At 43.1% G+C, this 20,058-nt stretch overlaps 1 protein-coding gene across 3 annotated transcripts; it reads right to left on the reverse strand.

The window, feature by feature from the left end:
- Window positions 1-141: 141 nt before the first annotated feature.
- Window positions 142-19,768, reverse strand: tanc2a (tetratricopeptide repeat, ankyrin repeat and coiled-coil containing 2a). 3 transcript variants are annotated; one of them, XM_037255566.1, is made up of 29 exons: window positions 19,472-19,768; window positions 15,657-15,734; window positions 14,960-15,067; window positions 10,803-10,942; window positions 10,510-10,672; window positions 10,116-10,415; window positions 9,362-9,487; window positions 9,012-9,278; window positions 8,208-8,335; window positions 7,373-7,604; window positions 7,131-7,303; window positions 6,972-7,052; window positions 6,705-6,905; window positions 6,491-6,625; window positions 6,134-6,330; window positions 5,949-6,057; window positions 5,723-5,845; window positions 5,492-5,629; window positions 5,317-5,415; window positions 5,033-5,224; window positions 4,846-4,939; window positions 4,509-4,642; window positions 4,304-4,427; window positions 3,892-4,067; window positions 3,676-3,808; window positions 3,478-3,569; window positions 3,252-3,386; window positions 3,064-3,164; window positions 142-2,988 (listed from the first exon to the last, which is right to left on the reverse strand). In XM_037255566.1, exons 2-29 carry the CDS (start codon window positions 15,712-15,714, stop codon window positions 1,413-1,415), a joined length of 5,535 nt encoding a protein of 1,844 aa, XP_037111461.1. In that variant the 5' UTR covers window positions 15,715-15,734; window positions 19,472-19,768; the 3' UTR covers window positions 142-1,412. The 3 variants fall into 3 exon arrangements, with proteins under 3 accessions (XP_037111461.1, XP_037111460.1, XP_037111462.1); XM_037255565.1 differs by lacking the exons at window positions 14,960-15,067; window positions 15,657-15,734; window positions 19,472-19,768 and adding an exon at window positions 12,390-13,307; XM_037255567.1 differs by lacking the exons at window positions 10,116-10,415; window positions 10,510-10,672; window positions 10,803-10,942; ... (1 more) ...; window positions 15,657-15,734; window positions 19,472-19,768 and adding an exon at window positions 9,650-9,735.
- Between the last annotated feature and the right edge of the window lie 290 nt (window positions 19,769-20,058).

Here is a 20,058-nt window from a genome sequence, read left to right on the forward strand (position 1 = left end):
GACCAGGTGACCAAAAGCTTTGCCAAAATAAAGGTCCATGGCCAAAAGCCAGTCGGTCTTAACCAAAATTAAACCAACGTTCATCTTAACATGCACTTCCCACAATCACTCTCACACAGTCTACAGAATAAAACACTACGGTGAGTTGTCAATGACGTTTAATGACAGCTTTTAATACAGCCAATGGAGTTGACTCTTAAAATTCCAAGTGGTCCGAATCACGGCTGCTAAACATGTCCGTATTGAGAACTGTGTGACAGCAGAGAACTGTACCGTGAAAGAGAGGTCAGAAGTCTCGTTTATCAGCAACATAGAAAAAGAACAAACATTCATGTTCACCAAATGCACACATTTTAAAGCAGAAAACTCAAACGAGTCGGGCCTGTGACCCTGCGCAGGCCAAGCAGCATCGAGAATGAATACAAGAATCTCACTTGATGGCTACTTGTGCTAAAGGTTTATCAAATGTGTACTCTTTGGCCTCGGATGTGGGCCAAATGCTTGGCTACAACCACTAACTATGAAACACGAGTGAAATGAATGTAGCCAGTGGGACAATCCGTTTAGATGTCTGCATGTTTCCATGGCGATAACGATAAGTAACGAACGTAAGGGCTGAACTGAAAAGAAAATATACTTTCAGAATAACCCTACTATGGTGACTTCTAAACATTTTACTGTCTCAATAGAACTCTTTTTTTTTTTTGGTCTTTTCAGTGCAGCCCTAACACACATGTAACAATTGACATCCACGTGGTAAGAAATGTTGAAAACAAACCAGAGAGACATTTCTTTTGCACGATGCTCAACGCAGAACAAAGACAAAATTATATACATCTTTCTTCGTCCCCCTTTTTTAAAATCAAAAAGACAAGGACAACTAAATGTACACATTTCAAGACAGACAACTTGAAAAAAAGAAAAAGAAAAAGATAAATAGCATTGTTTTCCTTTGCACAGCAAGTCAGAGCCATGTGATGTCACTCAAAGTGTGTTTTGGAACTGACTCACTCTGACCAGGCGAACGGAACATTTGCTTGGTGTTTGACTAGTACTTGTTATACTAGTATATGGACAATTCAGTGTGCTAGTACGGCTTGCTGCACTACCCTGTAGCATTTTTTTTAAAAATCCAAATTTCCAGGTAGGAGCGGGGGTTAAGAGCTTGAGCAGCTCTCTGGTAAAGGCGTCAAGATGCTACGGCGTCACGAAGGAGGAAATAAGTCGACCTCAGACGTTCCTGGTCCTCATTGTGCCACCAATTCTGTACGATGAACTATCAGGCAGAGATGTTGGAATTTGCAGTCCTCAAGTATCAGCGATGAAGCACCATGGATACCATTGAAGGCTTCTCAGTCTCCTCTTATGTTGGGCTCCACGTTGTACATATATGTTCATCTTCTTAGTCTTCTCTATACATTAGACTCCACAAAGGGTCTTTTGGCTTTGACAGGAGAGGTGGGACATGTCTTTTTATTGACCGGCAGTGTCCGTGCGAGCTTCATGTCGATATAAGGCAGCTTCTGGGCGGCAACCAGAGGACCGCTGGCCGGCAACACGTCGTAGTAGGGCAGCTGCTTGTCGTAGTGGCCGTTGTTGTTGCTGCGGTTGTGATAGGCCATGGAGAAGGCCTGCTGCGATTGGACCGGATCGTCGGCTTGTTTGCCGGGCGACGCGACGATGGTGTCCACCGAAGACACGGCCCACGATCGAGAGGGGCTGAGGCTGGATGAGGAAGCGGGCGGAGCCTGTTGTTGATACTGTTGGAGCACTCTTACAGTTTTGTCATTAAGACCCATGTAAGGCATGTTCCTCGACGAACGACCCGCCTCTCCGGGATAAGTCCCGCCTCCGACGACACACTCCGCCTGGGGAGAGGAGTTGGGTGACAGATCATCCACGTGACCGATGGGCTGTTCTTTAAAAGGTAAGTCCACGTGCTGCGTGGAAGCCGAGGTCCTGAAAGTCGAGCCTCGGATGGCCTGCTGGCCGCCAGACAGGCTGCCGCTGCTAGAGGAGAAGCATACGTTGACAGGTCTGTGGGGAAGAGCGGGAGAGGTCGATTGAACGCCGTGGCGTAGGTGGTGATGATCATCGGGTGGCGCTTTTGCCATCTCAGTGACTTCCATGGGGTAATAAGCGGCTTTGGATTGGTTGCGGCTGTACTGACGGGGCTGGCCAAAGCGAGTCATTCCCCCCCCGTAGGCGGCTGTCGCTTTTGACTGGTAAACCGGGTCAACATCTGCGCTCTCTTGAAGGTATAAAGCTCCGCAAGCCACGCCCGCCTGCTGTTTCATCTCAAAGGGGTTCGGGCAAAGACCATCCCCGAGTTCAGCAAGTTCTTTAGGCAGTTGGGCAAACTGGGAGTAGGTCGAACTACTCAAGACCACGCTAGAGTGAACCGATGAACTGGCTTGACCCGTTCTGACCACTTGGACTTTAGCTGGTTGTAGCCACTGGTTTTGAGTGGGGAAAGATCTCAGTTGGTGGTGATGCTGCTGCAGTGCCTGGTTCTGGTCTGCGTGGTGAGCGGAAAATAATTTGCGCTCTGACATGGGGCTGGTGGGATGCAGATTCTGCCGCGGAGAGGTCGGAGGGCTGAAACATTGGTAGGAGGGTGCCGGGTGAGAGGGGGAGGAAGAGGGCGAATGGCCGGGACTCGACTTGGGCCGATGAGTCGGCGAGAGGGAAGGTGGCAACTGCACCCCTTGACGACCGTAGACATGATGAGCAGTAGAATCTCCTTTCCACTGATCTTCTTCATTCTCCTCATCCTTGGAAAACGCCTCATTGGCGTGAACGTGCAGGTATTCCGAATTTCTAAGCCCTGCGTCGTTGTTCGAGAAGTTTCCTTGCGGCATTGAGTCCGGTTGTTGCGCGTGTTGTCGACACTCTTCCTTGACCCGAGATAGCAGGCGTTGAATCTCCCGGTTGGAAGGACAAAGGCGGCTGGCTTCCAGAAGATCTTCTAGGGCTGCATGAAACTGCCTACATTTGGAGAAATACATCGAAATATATATCATACAAACGACATCTCCTCTTAAGAGGTTCGGGTTACCTCACCTGCGACTGCGTTTAGCACGCGCTCTGGCGTAAAAGGCCTCGTAAGATTTGGCTTTTAGCTCCAAAGCCTTGGTGGCAAACTCCTCGGCAAGGGCAAAATCCTGCAAGTGGAAACTCCCGTTTGAGATGGACGAGGCATTGCAAAAGAGCGCTTCAGCGTGTGTTTATGCCAGGACGGTGCTACTCACATTCATCTTGCGCCGACAACGTGACAGGTTGAGGAGCACGCACACTCTCAGCTGTTTGAACGTCTTTAACTCGTCCGCTGGAAACTTCTGGAGCGCAGACTGATAGGAATGTGCGGCTTCTCTCACGTTACCTTGCTATTCACACACACACATCAAAACATGCGATAAATTAGTTTTCCCTTCTAGTTACACTGCACAATTCCATTTCATCAAGTTGGTGTCTTACCTTGTACAGTTTGTCGCCCTCTTGGACTAATTTACTGATGAGGACCATTAAAATGTCTGGTTTGGATGTTGCCATGGCCCAGGTTGCTGGTCCTACACAAACAACGAGTCAAACTTCAAATAATGGAAAGTTGACTTTGCTAAATGTGTTCTTTTGTCTTGTCACTATATTTCATTGATTGGGAAAAAGATGACTTACCTATTATGGCTCCTTTTTTGAGCAAAGCAATGACGGCTGAAGTGTTCCTGCATCCGACCGCTCGGTCCAGCGGTCGCATCCCGCTGGAGTCGACGTGTTCCACCGATGCACCGTGATCAACCAGATGCTTCACCTGCCGCAAAGCAGAGGCCAAACTTGACTGTGATGTGTGGTTGGAAATATTTCGAAAGACAGCATCTATTTGTATTTACGGACCACTTCGGGATCCCCGCGGAACGCAGCCAGATCCAACGGTGTCCGGCCGCTGCGGTCACTATGCGTTGTGGCGGCACCTCTCGCCACCAACTCTCTGACCAATGGGAGCTGGCCTTTCAGACACGCCCAGCTCAGCGCCGTTAAACCTTCCCTGTCTGCCTGATCCAGAGACGCACCTGAGAGCATCATACCACACGTGTCAGAGAATGAATCCAAATGAATGGGATTGGGTCAAATTAAAACATATTTTTTTAAAAATTAAAATTTGACCACTGTTAAATAAAATTAAATAAAAAAATCAAAATAAAAAAACTTTAAAAGTTTGACCAGTGCAGGTTCATTTCATAACTGAATGACTGTTTTGCACCAAATGTAAAATGGTTATTTTTTTATTCTCTGAGCTTTTCTTTACCGTGATCCAACAGCAATTTGGCGGTGGTCATGTGACCTTCAGAGGCCGCTGTCATCAAAGCTGTGCGGCCCTGTTGGTCCACCATATTAACCTGCGCCCCGTGATTCAATAACAACTCAACAACCTGACAAAAGAGGGGAGACACATTGAGAAGAAGAAAACATCAATAATGACTTTGTTTTTGTGTGTGTTGCGCTGCTTCTACCTGCCAATGTCCCCGCCTGACCGCGCAGAAGAGCGGTACGACACTTCGTCTGCTGCCTTGCTCCGGAGCGGCACCTTGATCCAACAACAGCTTGCAGACTGACAACCTGCCACCTCCAGCTGCTGCTGTCAGGGCTATGGAGATAAAATAGCAACAAAAAATGGTCGAATTAATTTGCAAACCTCCAATCAGATGCTGTAAGTACATTCAAGTTTTTTTTTTCTAAGTTGGACACTCATGGGGAATAAATGTAAATATGAGAAACAGCAGTTCCCTTATGGTTAACAAGTTGGTAATATTACAAATAACAGAATATTGTCATTATATACTATTGTACCTGTCTCTCCCCACAGACTGTCAGGTGTGTTGATGCCGGGTCTCTCCTCCTCTTTATGATCTTCCTCTGAAGGTTCCAGGAGATACGACACAATCTACACACAACATGTCATTGTTGAGGGGGAAATTTAACATATTGGTGCTTGATGTCAAGTATGGAAAGCGGGTAAACATCTGTATGCATGTACCTCTGCGTGGCCCATGCTGGCAGCTGCAGTCAGAGCTTGCTGCAGCGCCTGGCTCCTGCTCACCCCCCTCTGGCCACAGCAGGAGGTGCAGCTCCATTCGGCGTGCTTCAGAAGGAAACGTAGCACGTGGAGGTGACCCCGCTGAGCCGCATGCACGGCAACACAGCGACCTGAGCTGTCAACGTGGCCAACCTGAGGATAAGCAAAGGCACAATTTGACAGTCACAATTTTTGCATCCCAAAAAATCATAACCTGTGCTTTTGTTAATTGTGATGTTGCATACCTTGGCTTTATGCTGACTAAGCAAGGTGATAACATCCAGATGTCCAGCAGAAGCAGCAAATCCTAAAGCGGTCAAGCCATCTTGTGATTGAATATCAACCTATACAAAACGTCAAATACATTAGCTTTAACACAATTAAAAAAAATCTGTATTTGCATTGTATTTTTTTGAATACCTGAGCTCCATGATCAAGTAAAAGGGCTACTGCGTCCCCATGGCCCAAATGAGCGTGGACACAAAGCAGGGGGGCATTATTGAGGACACCGCTCCGATAATCCACATCAGCCCCGCTCATCATCAGTAATCTGCTCACCTGGATAAGAAAGGAAGGTAAGTTCAAGTCAAGTAAAAGACACCTCACAATTTTGGATGATAATGAAGTGTACACTATTCTGCTGTGTATTACCTTGATGTTGGGCGTATAAAGATTTCGCAACGATGCGAGAGCATGGTTCGAGCTCTCGCTACTGTAAGACATCCACAGGCCCTGCAGAATTGAGGAGGAAATCCCAAGCTTCTTGCTTAAGCCCTGTTACATGACAGAAAGCACCAAAGGTAAAAAAAACAAATTGGATCACAGCAGGACGAGGACATTTATTATGCCGGATCAATTCATGACGAAAGAAGCTTGCCTTGTAAATGTGAGCCTTTAAGATGTGATGTCCCAGCTCAAGTATCTGCTGTGGGTTCAGCTTCCCTCCCTGTCTGCAGAGCCAGAAAGCCAGCAGTGTATGCCCGCTCCTGCAGGAAAACAATCAACAATGTCATCTTTTTAGTCCCACGTACAGCACTCAGGAGATGTTGCTTCTCAAAATACCTGGGGTCACAGAGGAACCTGTTGTCCTGCCCTTCATCCCTCCACACTAGCCACTCCCTGAACGAGGTGTGGTTTAGCATCCGACTACCATCGGAGCGCTGCAGGAGGAAAGGCGACAGCTGCTCCAGATGTTGCTTGAACTCCGCCCACTGCATGGCCCCACCGGTCAGAGCGCCAGCATTGATCACCTCAAAAAGCTTTTATAGGAAACATTTTCAATGCAGTATTCAGGATTAAAAGCAGTCTTTCATACAGGAAAAAAAAATCTCATGATGTTGGGATGTTGTGTCAAATGTAAAAATAAAAAATTAAAAGAATATTGAACAAAATGAGATTGCATTGATTGATTGTGTGTACCTGTTGGTCAGTCAATGGGTGCAGCGTTGCCACGGTTACATTGAGAAGTGGTATGACTCTCAGGAAAGATGACTGTGTCGGAAACCGCATGTTTAGTTGCAACAGATACAACTCTGCCAGGTTGACTGGAACCACCTATAGAAGCAAAGAAGCACAAGGGTGTCATTTTGGATTGTCTTTAAACTCTCTTCAATTTCCTTTCCATCTTGCATACCTTAAAGCTGGAACTCTTAAGGACCAGGTATCCTCCCTCTATCAAGTCCAGGGTCAGCTTCAGGTAGAGGTATGAGCCTTTGCTTAGGGACTTTAGATGGCTTACTAGTTTGCTTAGCGCCATGTTGTCGAGGCGACCATTGCTTAGCGACACATTGCTCTGAATGTCAGGGCTGCTGTTGATACGTTGCATCAGGTAACCCTAAAAGAAGATATTGGTTGAGTGTACCAGGATAGAAGATCCCAAGTCAATGAATTTGTGCGCTACCTGCAGGTCTTGATCTATGGCAATGTTTTCCTCCATCCTGTCTAAAGAGATGCCGTGAAAAGGTAAAGACCGAGCGATGTCCTGATGGACGACAAGAAAGAAAGTTAATGGAAGGAATTTGATGAGGTTCACATTCTGTGGCGAGATGAAATGAACTACCTGTTGATTGGTCCTGACAGTAGCAATGATCTTTAACCACGAAGGAAATTTGTGAACGTTACGAGACAAAAAGGAGGTCAGTGTGTCGCCGTAGTCTGGCCGATGGAACTCTGCCTCATTTAGCCCATCAATCAGTAGAATGATCCCCGCCCCCTCCATGTGCAACTTCCTCTCTGGAGAAAAACAAAGCAGAATCACATCATTAATTTGCCGCTATTTTTCAAAAAAAACATTTTTTTTACCTTTGTAAAGACTCTCCAAAGGCTCGAGAATTCCTTTCTGGAGGGCCGAGCTCGGGTCTTGGATGCAGGATCGCAGACTGAGTGAGGTCTGAAGTTGAGGCGAGCGATGCAGCAGCTCTCGATATGCTGACAGCTGAGGAGCTTCGGTTAACATGGCTGCCATGTTGTGGACGAACTCCGGTACCAAGCACGTGTGACAGTTATCAGCTTGACAGAAATGATAAGAAACCACCTGCAAAGACAGACAGGGATAACATTGAACCTACAGAAATCGAAAGTCAGTTGTTATTTAATTCATGTCGCAGAGGTGTTGGTTAAGTTTGTACTTATGGGTGTTATTTATTTTTTATTTTTTTGTGTTATACATCTGACAGACGTTATTCAACATTCTGTTATTGCTTGGCAGTAGCTATGTATCATTTCCCTTTTGGCTGTCAGCAGCAACCCTACAGGTCATAAATGGCAGCCCTCAATGTTACTAAATGGCTCTCGGGCCACATGTCAGATAAATGTTTCAGGAGTGTGATGCTATAAAAAGGAAGTCTTGACTGGAACGTCATGCATGACAGCTTCTTTGATTTGAAGCGTCTGTGGTCTCAAAGGTAGTTAGGAAGTCATGGCTGGGAAATGTCCATAACAGAGCAGGGAGGTTGTATAATCACATTTCTGTAACTGTTGCAGTTCAAATTGTTTGCTCAGCAATTATTATACACGATCTGATTTATTTATTTATTTTTGCACAATGGATGCAAACATCTTAAAATGTGCGTGCAGATTATAAAGTCGAAGGAATACATATTTTTTCTTGATCTATTCTATTAATCAAGGTTGCGACCTGTCCTGCGAGCCTCAGGAGCGCCTCCTGCTGTTTCCTCTTGATCTCTGGAGTCCCTGGACAGCTCTCCCCTCCTCCTTCTCCTGCTCCTCCTCTTCCCAATGAATCATGGGGGAAAGATTCTGCGTCTGGAATAGAAGGAGACTTCATGTCAAGAACACATGTGAAAACATCTCCCCAACTATGACTGCTACTTAACAATAAGGATATCTCTCTCACTACTTTAGTGTTTTATTTTCCACTATATCATCAGGCCATTTGGTTTGGCAGTGCATGTAGTAGTTGTTGGTTACGAAATTGGCCGATTCCGTTCCTTCTGCATGATGACTCAGCTGTCTGGAATATGAGGTTGTCTTTGCGGGTGGAATAACGCATTGGGGGTCTTTAGTCTAAAAAATCCATGCCAAGCCGCTTTTGGTCTAAATTGTCTCCAGCAGATAGTCTGTGCATTTTATAGTCCACATTTTTCATTAGACCAGCAGAATGTAAAGTGTGTTTTTTGTTGTTGTTGAATGTACTCAATCTGAAACATATTTGAAACAATCTGAAATATATTTTTTATCTGGATCCAGATCATTTTATTTTGTGCGACTACTTAATGACATAAATTAGACGCAGCACTTTTTCAGTGTATATCCGGCATCGTGCCTTCCTTACTATGCAACTAAGTTTAAATATTTAACAACTAACATTTTTTTCTTAACACTCCTGTCAGAGAATAGATGTGTTTGATTTTGGAAATTCCACTGCATTGAATTTTAGCGGCATATTGTAGTTGATTTGACATTCTCTGCTTCTACTCACATTTGGGCAGCGTCTGGTTGCCAGCAGATGTTGGCCACATCCGGTTCCCATGACAACTGAGTGCCACCAGTCGGGTGATGATGGCCGTCTTGCCAAAACCCATATTTCCGACAATCACCACCCCTCGATTGATTAAAGGGTCATCGCTGGAAAGACAGGTGTCCATTTCCTGGAAGAGCCATTCCCTTCCGGTAAACCTCGTCCCAGACAACAATCCGGGAATTTCAAAATGGAGGGGCTTCAGGTTAAGATAAGGAGTCAACTGAACTGCAAAAAAGGAAAGAAAACATTTTGTACAACATATTGTACTTGTTGTAAAATTCTCCAAATGTATTTTACTGTATCTTTACCTCGCTTTTCCTGTTGACTTCGACTTCCGGAATTCTGTCTGGGCATTCTGAGGGATGCCCTGGAAGGAGTCAGTCTTTGCTGTTCATCAAGGTAGGCCAGATCTTCAAGTTGAGCAGAACTAGTGGCTGAACAACAAAAAGACACACTTAATTTAACAGGGCTCAACTAACGCAGTCATCTTTAACATGTGCTAACATTCACATTACAAGATAGTATACAGAAGGAAAAATATTATGCAGCCATAAATCTACACTGCATGCTTTCAGTTGCGAGAAAAGAGAACTCACCAAATGTGTGCGAACAGTCAATCGAGTCACAACCAACACCACAGAGAACGTTAGCGCTTACTCTGTTTCATATCCTGTGCGTGTGTGTGTGTGTGTGTGTGTTATGAGACGTCATACATGTTACTTACTTCCTTCCTTTCCCAAGTGCTCTTCTCGAGCGTTCATAACTCAGTGACCACGAAGAAAGGGGAAGGGAGGATAAGATAAAAAAAAAACTTTATACTTTGAAATTCAAATGCAGGTATGAGTGCCCCAGTTACTTTTTGCACATCAACGTTTTTATTTTTAAAATGTTTGAGGTAAATGACTCATTTAATCGTGGTGTGAAATCTATGCAAGCTCTACAACTTTCCTGTGTGGTGAGTTCACAAAAACTGGAGGAGAGAAAGATTTCCTTCCTAACAGGAAGAGCGGTGGGGGACTGAGACACACATGAACACACACATACATACGCCATTCATCTTACCAGCAACCGAATTGGGGCGAGGCATAAGGTAGAGCGGGATGGAGTGGGTGGATCCGGACAAGCGGTTCGAGTCTTGTCCCCAATCTGGGTGGAGTTTATTAAGGCTGTATGTGGAAGCCATGTTGTCCTCGGCCCCATAGAGCAAGTCATTGGAGCTTCCTGTAGCCATCATACAGGAAGAGGAAGTCGATGCCATCACTGGCCTCCAGAGTTTGAGACTGTTGCCTTGGTAACCGCCGCTGGGGTTCTTGGCGTCATCACGCTCTGGTGCTGATTCAGCTGAATAGCTGGTCAATGTAGCTGAAAGATGTTTTTGTCTATAATTAATCATTTGAAGGTTCTCGTGCTGAACTACATCTGTCTACAATCAATCAATCGACAATCTCATCCATACCTATGATGCCACTATCTCTGCTCTCAAGTGTAGACGTGGGGGAGGTGACAGAGGCAAGGATGGGTGGTTTGTTGTTGTTGTTGCCCTCCACTCCAGCAGGGGGCTGTAGTGTGCACGTGGGGGATGTGTTGCTGCTGTCCAAACTGGAGGAAGGCGAAATCCTCTGTGAGAGAGGAAATTAATAAATATGTTGTAGATTTTCCTGGAACTATTTGTGCAAAGCTGTAAGTGAATCATCAGTGACTCCGTTCGTTTCAACTTCTTTGGGAATCACATGTGGTATGTGCAATTACCTGTCCATCCACTTGGGCATGGTGAGGTGACCCAGGTTCTTCGTTAATGATCTTTTCTCCCAATAAAAAGCCCAGTCGGGTCATCAGGGCATCAGCCGCCTCGTCGACTGAGGGAGGTGGTCCCAAATCCTCCTCTTCGCCTGCATATCCCGAGACAGGAGGAGAAAAAAAAAGGTTTCACTGATATAAATGTCAAACAGATCTGCTAATGAGATCCCGGATGAGCACAATTAAAGGAAAAGCTGTTCCGCATTATCAAGCAAGCATAATGGGTAGAAAGAAGAATCTTTGTGCTCATGAAAAATAGATTTTCATCCAGTGCTCTGTAAAGGCAGAATATTTCAAGAAAAATCATTGTACTGTTAAATAATAGGACTTTGAGTCAAAACTATTACAGTCAGTCCCTTTGTTAGTTAAGGCTGTTTTCACTTCCAGTAATTTCGAATTTTATTTTTCTCAAGACACCAAGCCTTTCACATGAACAAGTTTCGTTCAAGATTTGTTTTAACTATTCTGGCTCTTCCTGGGAAGGAATCTTTTTCTCTCGTGTCCATCTGTTTTCACTGCAATATCACCACTTTCCAACCGCTTGAACAGAAAATTAAAGGGACTGTGAACTTGACACCAATTAAAGTGCAACTGCATACGTCCGTAAATGGCTTCCGTGTTGAATTCTTGCAATATTTCATTTAGAAACTCCATGTTGCATTACTTTCATTTGTACATTTTCACCTCATAAAATACCATTTTTATCATCTAAACCACACATGACTTTTGGCGAAATGAAAACATTTATGGCACTTGGTAAGGCTTCATCGTCCTGTTCCACACAACACAAACGCACAACCACATTCTTCCGTGTGTGTGTGTGCGTGTGTTTTGGAAAACCACAGCATGAAAAATCATACTGCCTCTAAAGAGTCTATAATTACAGCTATAAATTGATGACTGGTGGACTAAATAATAGAAACGCATTGTGCGTGTGACCACAGAGTCATGTGTGGTCAGTCAATGACAGAGTGTGGGAGTCGCCGGGCAAAAATAAAATGGAAAGACACAAGTGGTAGTCTTTCCATTTCATTCTCCTGAGTTGCGAAAGCCTTTTGAGTTCTTGCAACTATTCCCTTTCTTCACCTTCTTCTATCCTTTTACACTTTCAGTCCACTTGCCTTTTGTTGCTTTTCATATTTATTGGGCATTTTGTAAAGTCTGTAACTTTGAGTTAAAGTTGGGATTTGTAAAGCCTGTCTCAAAATATCCTAAATGTTAGGCTGCTTTCTAAAACCAAGAAAATCAAAACCCAAAACCACTTCACAGAAGTAAGCTGGAATCAGCAATATCAAGGTTGGAGATGGAATGTGCACCATTTACAACATGACATCTTAGTGCTCTTTGTGACAGGTTTGCTTTGATTGACAGAAAATGAACTCTGCAAAATGTGTCTTTTTAAAAAGATGACTTTTTCAGTTTTTTTGGGGGGGTAATTAACTTATTTTTGCTTTTTTATTTTTTATTTTCTTTGTAATAAATGTGAGTACATACATATTTGTTTTTAGCATACGGACCCAAATTCAACTTCACTCTCACCTTCCTCAGATGTTCTCCCTCTCCTGTTTCTCCTTTCTCCATTGACGGGACGATCGACCCAATCCCGACACAGATCCGAGTTTTCCTCGTGAGTCAGACAGCAGCATACGTAAAACAGCAAGCTTCGCAGAAGGGACGACGACGCATTGCCCAAGGTGCCGACCGGCCCGCAACGGCAGTTCTCGGCAAACCTCCACGGGTGATCCACGGAGGCCCGCTCATGCCTACACCACACGGTCCTCGAACGGGCGCACGCTTTCAAAATAGCCGCCGTGCAGTCCATAACTAGCTACGATCCAGGTTGTAATTGGTTCAGAGTGTTTCCATGTGGAAGTTGGCGTCACTGCATCAAAGGGACTGGCTTGCCCCAGAAAAGCCCTTGAATAAGGAAAAAGCTCTTTCGACAGTGATCATTTCACCAAAAAGAAAAAAGAATCATCACCACCACCACCACCACCACAGAGCTTCTGAGCTCCACCTTCTTCAGAGAACACAAAGAACAGACAGACGGTGGGAATAAGAAGATAAGCCAACGAGTCTCTCCTGGAATAGAAGAAAGCACTCAAGATACTCTAGCTTAAACTCCACAGAGGCATCATAAAAAGAGAAGAGTACAAGACGAAAAGAGAGTTAATGGTCAGGTAATCGAACGTCCACGCACTCATAGAGAGCTTTTAAGGCTGACCGCAACTCAGAACAGACCAAGGGGGGTGTTCCACTGCTCCTTTTCGTCTTCAAAAGTACAAACCCTTTTCATTCACAGGGAGATCCGCTCCAGATCAAGTTTGCATGAAGAAGCAAAAACAAAAATGTCTGCAAGTCCTCCAATTTTTTTTCTTTTCCACGGCAGAGCCTCCATATCTGGTCTGAAAGACGATCTCTCTCTCCTCTCTCTCTCTCTCTCTCTCTCTCTCGTCTGACTGCGGCGCAAATCACACACTCCCCTCCTCCAACCAAAACACACACTCTTGCACACCAAGGAGAAAGAGGGACGGATAGCGCCAGTAGCTCAACACACAGCAATTTTCTTCCAGAGAAAAGTTTTTTTTTCTCTTTTAGAAGGCTAAAAAACTAGGGCCAAGGGTGATTTCTTTACTGATAGAGAACATCTGAGTTCATATGACCTGCACGGCTACAAAAATGCATCTGGATAAAAAAGTAAAAAGTGCTTGTTGACTACCGTAATTTTCGGACTATAAGTCGCGGTTTTTTTCATAGTTTGGGTGGGGGGGCGACTTATACTCAGGAGCGACTTATATACATATATGTTTTTTTTTCACTTTTTTGGGCATTTTATGGCTGGTGCGACTTATACTCCGGTGCGACTTATAGTCCGAAAATTACGGTATATTTGATTGAAATTCCTATTTTCTAGATGTTTCAGGATAATATTACTGCCGAACCCAAAATGTAGGTCACAGAGCCTTGTTTTTAATAGCGACAAAATAAAATGTCATTTATTTGACTTGTCTGCATGACAACCACACTGACTGCAATCCAATCCAATTGTATCGCCTTTCATTTATGCATCTCCACAGACTCCAGTGATTTCTGCAAAATGGGAAAACATTTTTACTCCCACATAAAGGCTTTAACACAACCAGATTTTTTTTTTGGTGGTCTTTACGTTATCCAAAATCTGCAGGCGATAAGTGACGTTTACACTCACGAGTAAGTTTCCTCCCATTCCTTTCTGGACGCAGTTGATTGTCATCCACTACACAAACATTGAATTTCTGGGTTTTCGCACTCTATTACGAATGCTTTTCTTGAATCTTTTTTGAATTCCCTGACTCTGTGTAAAAGAATGCAGGCCAACAGCAGCTTCTACGCTCCCCAGCCAGAAAAGAGACAGCAATACAAAGCACGAGAATGTGCTAAGTGGACACCACTTTTTTAGAAAATTCCAATTTCACACTCAATTGTTAGTTTTTTGTTGCTATGTGACTAAAGAGGAATGAAGTCTGTTTTTTCTGATGTTCCTGTTTTCCTTGAGACTGCACATGGGAGTGTTTAGTGGAAGTGTGTCAAATCAACCCAACGGAGGAGGAAGGGGAGCACAAGCAGGAGAGGATGACAAGGGGTGGCTTACATTTCTGTGTTTTATCTCTCGCTGAGGAAAACGAGGAGGGTTCAAAGTTCAAACCAACCCTTTTTTTTTTTTTTTTTACCAGACACAGTACGACACAGAGCTTTATCTGAGTCAAGATAGGAAAGGGGAGGGTGCTCTGGAAAAGTTCAACCTCATCTAAAAGCAGCTGTACTTGTGCTTTGGGTGTTTCGGGTCTGTCAAGATCATAAACCCGACTTGTGTCCCAGTAGCAGACCACGGATCAGCCCTCTTAATCCAAAACCAGCGAGTGGCCTTTGTCTGCGGCTACGCTAGCGGATTTAATTTTTTTGCTGTCCCTATGATGCCCAAGCGACTCAGAATTGTTTTTTTTTCTAAAGAATTCTTCAACAAAAAACTGATTAACCTCCATTTGACATTTAATCACGAAGTATGAAGATGTGAATGTTTTGGGCTGCTTGACTGTTTTTTAGACAAAAAAAAAAAAGAAAAGACTTACCAGTTGTTCTTTTGGCCTGACGAATGTTAAGAGGAGAGGAAGGAAGGGAGCGAGTAGATCCTTCTGTCAGTCTCGTGTCTGAGCTTGTGGACTCAATGCTGCCACCACCTGTCAGGAGAAAATATTCAAATACAGAGCACATTGGAATGTAAAACTATTTGAATGAAAGATTTTTTATTTTATGTACCGTCGTTTTTAGTTCATGGTTTGGTTTACATTTACAGATTGCTTATGTTGTGTAAACTGGAAGTGTTTTTGTGATATTTAAAGATTGTTTTTAGCTTCATGTATGCTAACCATCTACGGTATCATTATTTATTACAAGTAAATCCATAGCGGCCGCTCCCTTGTGGCCCTTTTACGATTAAGAACCACAAATTAGAAGAATAGAAAATACCTATTCATTTTAAGAAATATATTTAATATTTATATTTATAAATTTTATGTATCTACAGTACGAGCGGTATCGGTACGCGGTATCGGTACCGGTGACCTCAGTACTCGATAACATTACAATTTTTTTTCACTGATTGGTGAGGGCAATCCCATCGTTTGAACTGTCAATTATCTACATGGAATATGGCCCTTGACTTGATAACAAAGCTTCACATTCTATCATTTGACCTTCTGGTAAAAAGCACGACACAATCCGAGATCTGTTTCACAAGACTCATAATGACACATGGGTGATACTGACCACCGTTGTTCTTGCGGCTTTTGCTTCCCAGCAACATCTTCAGACTGTTTCGGAACATGATTGCTCACGATGTACTTCCTGTGAAACAAATAAAGAAAATAAGATGATGCATAAATGCAGATACCAGAAAAAGGTTACGCAATATATTAAAGATGAAAAGTTAAAAGGGTTGAACTTTACCAGGGCTGATGCAACCAGTAAAGCAGACTAAGTTGAAGATAATAGTAGTTTAAGGTTCTGTAAACACAATGCTGGCTTGATGTTGTTGGGTCAACAGGGTTTTAGGGGCTCCATCCCATATTTTTGACCCATCTGCTTATTCATTCTTTTTGTTGAAGCTAAAGTCTCCATCTGCTGCAGCTCAAAAATTCTCTTCCATCGCTTTATGGGCCCCTTGTATTTTTTTCGGGGGACTTTCATTAATATACAGTCTTGAATGCACAGCCTGTCACAGTCCCATCTGGGCTGTAAGTCGGGTCTGTTAATATACTTGGTGAGAATAAATGCAACCTGTAGCGTGGTAAAATTGAAGCATTATGCATTCCAGGCTTAAATCCTATAAAACACCAGCACTCTCTGCCTGGCTCGTCTAGGAATAGACATAATCCTCATCTAAGAGCTGTCCCACAAAATCCTAATTGCAGCGACTAGTTGTCGACTTATTTCTTCGATATAACATGCAGTAGCTCGCTTTTCATTGCGTGTGCGTAATGTGTGTCAGTGTGCTAATCCCCAATGACATGCAGGCATGAAAAGAAAGATAGGCTTGAGTCTAAAAAGCAAAGCTGCATCTACCCACATGGCTCTGCTTCATAATATAAGACACATTGCAGAACATACGAGAATATAAAGTGGTTGGGAAATACTATAATATTGAATCTGGATGAATGTGTCAGTTGTGCAACAGATCTGATATACTCAAAAATATATATTTAAAAATATATTAGTCGTTTTTTTATTTTTTTCAATTGAGTTATTTCGTTATTTTTTATCAACTATGTAATGGTACAGAGGAAGAGCCAGAACTTTACTTCCATTGAGGACTTTTTGAGCTACTGGCCAAGGCTTTTCTTGGCTTCCTACATCTGAACCACTGACATTCATCTTGGAAAAAAAAAATCAAACATCTCAACTCCCTTCTGGTCACGTCCTGTTACAGCTCTGGTAGTTAATGCGGGAAATACAAAAAGTGATTTCATGTCTTATCCCTGAGTCACGCGCGGCAGTCTGTGGCAAGTAAACATGACTCAGCGCTGGCATGGCATCAAGCTCATTCATGTGAATCACACATGCACAAGCATGAACACACACACACACACACACACACATGAACACACACCATCTGTCGTCAGTTACTGCTCTATATGACCTCCCATATTCTTGTTAGCAAGGGTGGACTCTGGCATGTTGGTCTGACTCCCCTACCCACTGTTTTGACTCTATATGCTAATGACGATGCAAAAAAAAACCTCAAATACATGCCCTGGTGTTTTTTTTCAGCTTTATGGTTGTCTGGCATTGTTTAAATGTATAAAAAGGGTCCCCCTTTTGACAGCACAGATGGATGACCCAATTAGTGGCGAACAATGATTTAATGCTACCATCAGATGCAAATGTAATTAAATGCAAAAGTGCAAATAATTTCAACACCTATTAAAATGTATTTCATGTTTCAATCGTGCAAACGGTTGTATGTATTTCAGGAAAAAAGATGTGCTAAGAAATAAACATGCTAAATTGTATATGACGAGCTGTATAAAACTACATAACATGTCTTTTAATGCACAATCTATCTTCATTTGAGACATGCGGAAAATTGTTGCAAGGTTTCAGCATGGAGGAAATGAAATTAGCAACACCGCTGAGCCAAAGTCTGCTCAGCTGTGGGCTGTAATAAGAATATAATAAGAAGCCTTAGGCACTGAGGAGTGATTAAAGATAAGAAGTTGGCGTAGAAAATTGTTACGTGTAGTACTTGGCAAATTAACTCGTTTAATAATTTGCATGGATGTGATTAAATCCCCAAAAAATTTACACTGGTGTCTTTCCATACTAAAATTTCACAATACGATTCTCACTGAGATCCACCTTTATAAGACAAATAACATATAATATAATAGAACATCTATGGAGGAACCCACATAGGTATTTGTGTTTTTACTTATTTTAAATGTTTTTATTATTTTTATCTTCAAAAATTAGGAAGTTTTGAATTTATTTGAAATCTTTTCAGATGAGTCGTCTTAAAAATCATCATGGCTGCCACGATGGCAACTATCTGACAACTGGACTGTTTCGGGTTGTAAACATGTTGAAGGATGTATTAAAAAATGCACAGCACACACAAGCGTGTCATGGGACCTTAACCCCGACAAAATAGAAAGCTGTAAAGATCATCAAGGACGACAGTCAAGCAACCTGCACTCTACTTTCCCTTTCCATCTGGAAAACCATACTAAATCATACACCGCCCATCGCGACTACATCATGCTTCCAAAATAATAAACAGACCTTTCTCACAACACTGTTTTACTTTCATTAAATATCAAGGCTACTACAAATAGAATACAAAACACATCCGACTCAAAAACTGGGGATGAAATGTGCAAAGAGAATAAATCTAAATAAAATCATCATGAAATTACAAAGACCTTGCATTTCAAGAGCTCTACCTCGTCTCTTTAATTAGCACACGCGAGTAATCTAATTAACTAATGACTGCCATGGTGGGAGGGATTTTAATCAGAGTCACATTAAACCCAGACTACAGACTACAAGGTTAGTCAGATTAGCGTGGGATTACATCCATCTGCACTGCCACTGTTTAGGAACAGAAGTCAGTGGGGGGGGGGGACAACATTTGCCAAAAAACATCTCATATTTGCCTTAAATTTACTTTACTCCGTTTCTTTGTTGCCTTAAACTACACTTATTGACTCTTTGTGTAGTGTTTTGATAACACCATGTTTGCTTTCTTGTTCTTTTGAAGATGAATTATTTCCTCACCAGTCTTGCCTTCCACCTTTTGCCACCGCACTCAACCATGCAAACCTGATGTTTTATGACAACTTCAGTAGACCTCATTTCAGTCAGGATGAAAGAAATTATTTTTCTTTGACTTTTTTGTGGCTCAAATATACTTTTCCGAAGAACTGTGTGGTAGAGTCAGGTATTTTTGTCTCCAGTTTCTGAATAGATGGGTAGAAAAATGGATGATGAATGGAAGGTAGTGATGGATGTTGGATGAACGGGTAGATGTATATGACGGACGGATGTGTAGACAAAGAACATATACAAAAATACAAAGCCATAATTGTGATATGAAGGCATGGTGATGAGTTATGTTGGAATGTGCCTGATAATCCCGTCATTTCTTCACAAAGGATTTGTTTCCTGTCAAAACAACTGATAACCACCAACTGCCTCCAATGGGAAAAGTTTCATCCTTTGTGCTCTTTTTCCCAAATACACAATTAGCAACCACTTACAAACCATTGTCATCAATTCAAATGTCTGTGACGATCCAACAAGGACATGATTATTTTCATTTACAAGTGACAACTGTATGCCAAACAATAAAACACCCAATTAATTCAACATTAACAATATGTATTCGTGTTTTTATATGCAGTCAAATCAAATATACAAAAGAATGTGACTTAGAGTAACAAGCATACCCAACGTGGTATTGTTGATTTAATGGCACTGTACTGGAAAAGGATGTGAGGCAATGCAATTCGCACGCACGCGCACGCACGCACACACACATGTAATTATTAATTAAAAAAAAAAAAATACGACAATAATGAACCTACCGCGAGTGAGTCACTTGCGTAGTTGTCTTGAAGTGAGCGGAGGTCCAAATGGCGTCATTAATGGCAGATAATAGGTCGGTCACGGTCGGGGCGATATCAAGCCCTCGATGTGTACTCTCCTGTAAATAAACCAGCAGAAGCACGCGTAGCCGTTGTACCGGAGCAAGACTCCCACGCCCCGGTCATGGCCGGGTATTTTCATGTCCTTGTCAGTAGTGGCGATAGTAGAAACCCGAATGAATGTCTCCCTACCGGCAAAAGCTACGGCTTGACGTCTGGGAAGCCTCTCTGGCACTCGTCGAGGAGATGATGATGAATTATTCATGAGAGGGGTGTGGCCAATACGGTCGGTGCGCGTGCGTGAGCGTACGTGAGCGCGCGTGAGCATATCGGCTCAATCCAACAACAAATTCGGTGGCCTTAAGTGTGACAGCAGCTGTCAGGGGTCCCCCTTGTGGTCAAAGTAGAGTAGAACATGGTGATAGATTCATTTCAGTACAGGGGATCCTCGGTTTACGATGCTGGAGACGTAAAGTGAACGCACCGTAGTATATCGCCCAAACTCCGCCAACGCAGTAGTAAAGTCA

The sequence above is a fragment of the Syngnathus acus genome, chromosome 8 (assembly GCF_901709675.1).
Source record: "Syngnathus acus chromosome 8, fSynAcu1.2, whole genome shotgun sequence".
NCBI classification, from domain to species: Eukaryota; Metazoa; Chordata; class Actinopteri; order Syngnathiformes; family Syngnathidae; genus Syngnathus; species Syngnathus acus.

Bases quoted from the DNA above. Each gene is read 5' to 3' on its own strand.
- tanc2a (XM_037255565.1), bottom strand. From the start codon at position 12,672: ATGGACTGCACGGCGGCTATTTTGAAAGCGTGCGCCCGTTCGAGGACC. The intron at 7,053-7,130 runs GTAGTTCATTTC...GTCGTCCATCAG, and splicing joins CTGTCAGGACCAATCAACAG to GACATCGCTCGGTCTTTACC. The intron at 6,626-6,704 runs GTATGCAAGATG...TTGCTTCTATAG, and splicing joins TTAAGAGTTCCAGCTTTAAG to GTGGTTCCAGTCAACCTGGC.